The sequence below is a fragment of the Sceloporus undulatus genome, chromosome 2 (assembly GCF_019175285.1).
Source record: "Sceloporus undulatus isolate JIND9_A2432 ecotype Alabama chromosome 2, SceUnd_v1.1, whole genome shotgun sequence".
Classification (NCBI taxonomy): domain Eukaryota; kingdom Metazoa; phylum Chordata; class Lepidosauria; order Squamata; family Phrynosomatidae; genus Sceloporus; species Sceloporus undulatus.
In genome coordinates this window covers 143,848,776-143,852,501 of record NC_056523.1, presented here as the reverse complement: position 1 = coordinate 143,852,501, position 3,726 = coordinate 143,848,776, and the positions used below count along the sequence as shown (strand labels likewise).

The 3,726-nt window shown below is 41.5% G+C and overlaps 1 protein-coding gene across 1 annotated transcript; it reads right to left on the bottom strand.

Moving 5' to 3' along the window:
- Window positions 1-381: 381 nt before the first annotated feature.
- On the bottom strand, window positions 382-3,726 carry MYADML2 (myeloid associated differentiation marker like 2). The gene has a single exon (XM_042454928.1). It carries the CDS (start codon window positions 2,993-2,995, stop codon window positions 2,090-2,092), a length of 906 nt encoding a protein of 301 aa, XP_042310862.1. The 5' UTR covers window positions 2,996-3,726; the 3' UTR covers window positions 382-2,089.

Genomic DNA, 3,726 nt, shown 5'->3' with positions numbered 1-3,726 from the left:
GGCAAGCTATTTTCAGGCAATGGGAAGTCAGTTCGAACACAATTCGAATTCACGTAAATTTGCTGAAATAGCGAATTCATGTGAATGTGTTCTGGCCCCACTTTCTTTTCATTCGAAATTAAGAGAAATTCCTCCCGTGTGATATACTCCTGTCACACACACACACACACACAAATCCAAAAAGCAAATCTCAGTTTTTCTGTTTCTCATAAGAGATGCCATTTTACTACCCCATTGTATATTGTGAGACTTGATTCATGGATTTTGGTAACCATGGGATGGGTGGGTCTTGGAATCAAACCCCAGTGAATATCAAGAGCCTACTGTATGTAGTTTAGAACTGTTAAAGAAAACTCTGGATACATTTACTGATCAGCCATTTTTATTTAGAATTGGAATCAAACCTTTCTATTCACTATGCAAACATTTAATATAACATTTCTGAATCAACAACATGCTTTTGCTTATACATGGCTTGAGATAAAAAGGTGAAAATCATGGTCCATAGTGTAAGAAACCAACAAGCTCCCCCCCCCCTTTTTTTTTCTTTTTTCTTTTTCTTTTTAACAACACAATGAATTAGGCAGCTTTCTTCTCTTCTGGGAACCCAGAATCAATATATTCTGGAGTCAGGTCTGCCAAGAGGCACTTGGCTAGATTTATTAAAAAGTTACACATGTCTTCTTTGCATTACAGAAGACCAAGACAACCCAAGCCATGTTCTGAATTATGAAATAATGTGCAACTTACATGATGCCAAAGTTCTTAAAGAACTAAATGATGTCTATTGCCTAATTCTTGAAAACACAACAACCACAGCAATTTGTCTAAATTAATACACTTTGGTTCAAAAATGTGGCTTTGGTTCAAAAGTGTGGCTTTGGTTCAGAAGTTTGGCTTTGGTTCAAAAGGCGAATGTCTTGCATGTAGTCAAGTTTCTACAGTCAGTGAGGCATCCCAGACACTTGAAGGACCACTGAGGAAACCAACCTGGAAATACAGTCTGCCCACCTTATCCACAGATTAAAGAATCCACAGCTTGAAAATATTCAGAAAATATATAAATTCCAAAAAGCAAACCTTGATTTTGCCATTTTATAGAAGGGACACCATTTTACTACCCACTGTATTTAATGGGACTTGAACACGCATGGATTTTAGTATCTTGGGCTGGTCCTGTAACCAAACCCTAGCAGATATCAATGGCCTGCTGTAGTTGTTCCACAGGCTAAGGCAACCTTTCCTACACCATTCTTAGTTACAAGCTTGGTGGTACAGTCAGCTCTTCATATCCACAGATTCTACATCCATGAATTCAACCATCCACGACTTGAAAAAATTCCAAAAGGATTTCAGAATTTTATATAAGGGATACCATTTTACTGTGCCATTGTATATAATGGGACTTGCGCATCCATGGATTTTGGTATCAACTGGGGGGGGGGGGGGGGAATCCTGGAACCAAACTCAGCTGATACCAAGGGCCCACTGTATTTATTTCACTTCTCAGACTGTACATGCATAAAGAAATTGTTACTATTCTCATGGTCTGGAGGAGGTTCTCAATCTCCATATTTCCATTATTCTTATAATATTTTCCCCTTTCTTCAGAAATTATTTATTTATTTATTATCCCATCTTTCTCCCTGAATGAGACTGAAGGTGGAAGAAGCTTCTGGCAGAATCTATCAAGTTTGCAAATCAACTTTAATAAAAACCCAGTTATTTTTCATATATGTTCTTCCTAGCTGGGATGCTTTTCTATATCTGCTGCAACTCTAAACTACCAATTCTTAGATACACATTAAGGATCCAAAACCTATTTCCACACCAATCCTAGGCTTCAGAGAACTTGTTTGCCTATGCAGCTATTGTCGTAGTACACCTATATGTATTGCAGTTGTGGGCTAGAAAAAGTCTTTTCTTCTTTTCTTTTTTCCTTACCAAACCATCTCAAGTCCTCCCACCCCCCACCCCCCATGGACTGGCCTGTTCACAACTATTCTTTTTTCGAGCATTATTTATTGTCAACATTTTCCGTCAATGACATCGTAATCCATTATGATTTTTGTGGCATCAGGGCTGGGTATTAAGGGTGTGAGACAAAGCGGATACGCTGCGAGTATGCTAAATCCACAATATAAAGCACTAGGTTTACATATGTGAACACTGCAATGACCACTTGGCTGTCCCAGGGGCAGGAGCCTCTGGAGCATTGATATGGACGATGTGGAGTGCCATACTTAGGGTCAAAGCAGAACACTGGCCAGATCACTGCAGCACTTACATACATCAGGACAGCTCCAAATGTGTAAATGACCACAAAGCGCTCAAAGGGGCACTTCACCATCGCTGTTCTTCCTGTGACGCTGAGCACCACCACCACTACAGTCACAACAAAACAGAAGCTGTAAACGGCCACACACCACTGAGTAGCCACATACTTATTGTACTGGCTGCCATTCACCAGAGCTCCAAAGATAATGCAAGCTACAAAAGCCTGGACAATTTTCAGGAGGCCAGATACTGTGGCCATGTAGCTGGTTACTTGTCCTGGTTTGGCCCTAGTGAGAAATACCTCTGTGGCATATGCAAAAAACAGAAGCCCCGCAAAGACACTGGCAGATATGCGGAAGTCTCTCACCTCACATCCATTGGAATGGCAGCTGAATGGGACATACAGTGGGTAGATCACTGCAGCTGTAATGGACATGAGAGTGGCCAACATGGCAAAAGCAGCTGTGAAATTCCCCCAGGAGATAGTCAGACAACTGTGAAGGCGGGTGAACTCACAGATGATGATGAAGATTGTGACAGCAAAGCAGAAACACCAGACAGACATGCAGAAGGTGCCATAGGCCATGGTGAATCCTCCTCGGTGGGCCACAAGGCTGAACGTTGTACATCCAAATGCTGCCTGCAACAACCGAACAATTCCCACCTTTGAGGTCACTGCACCCATATTAAGGTGTGTCCCTCCTGAGCTCTCCATCATTGGTTCAGAACCACCTCGTGTTCCTTTTGTGGTTGGATGTGGTCTTCCTGATTTTGAAGTGCCACCAACAACAACCAACCTGATGCTGGATGACTAAGCAGGAGCTGTTGCATGAGTAAGTTCCATATTCCTCCACTAGTCTCTTGGCTGGCTGGCTACATATGCCGCAGAGCATACATTTCTGGTAGGTTTTTAAGAGAGACTTGCTTCCGCAGTAAGATTATTGACCTGCCTTTCTTGTACACTGCAGTTATGATCCATCAATCGGGCTGCTTTGCTGAGGTCTGCGTGCTGAGTGCTCCTTATGCATTCCTGTCACTGTCTCTTCTCTCACTCCACTTCAAGTGATCACTTTCTCCCAAATGACGACTAACAGGCCATTTATTTTGTCTCAGCTAGGCAGCTGTAACCCTCCGCTACATTGCTGCAAGGAGCCAGTATATATAAATAGGAAGCTGTATTAATAGACTTATCTGGAATGGAATGAACTGCGTAGTCTGCGCAATAATGGTGTGCTGGCTTTAGTTTCACTCAGGGTTGTTTCATTAATTTCTGGTTTAGAAAACCAATTTAAATTATAAAAACCAATTTAAACTATGTAAGATTAGAGTCCCAGGAAAAAAAAATAAGGGCAAAGGAGTGAGGGAAGATGTGCTTCTCAAATACACAGACAGTGTTTATATTTGTCTCTTGTCAAACTGATTATGTATGCACATAATATGGTTTAGCAT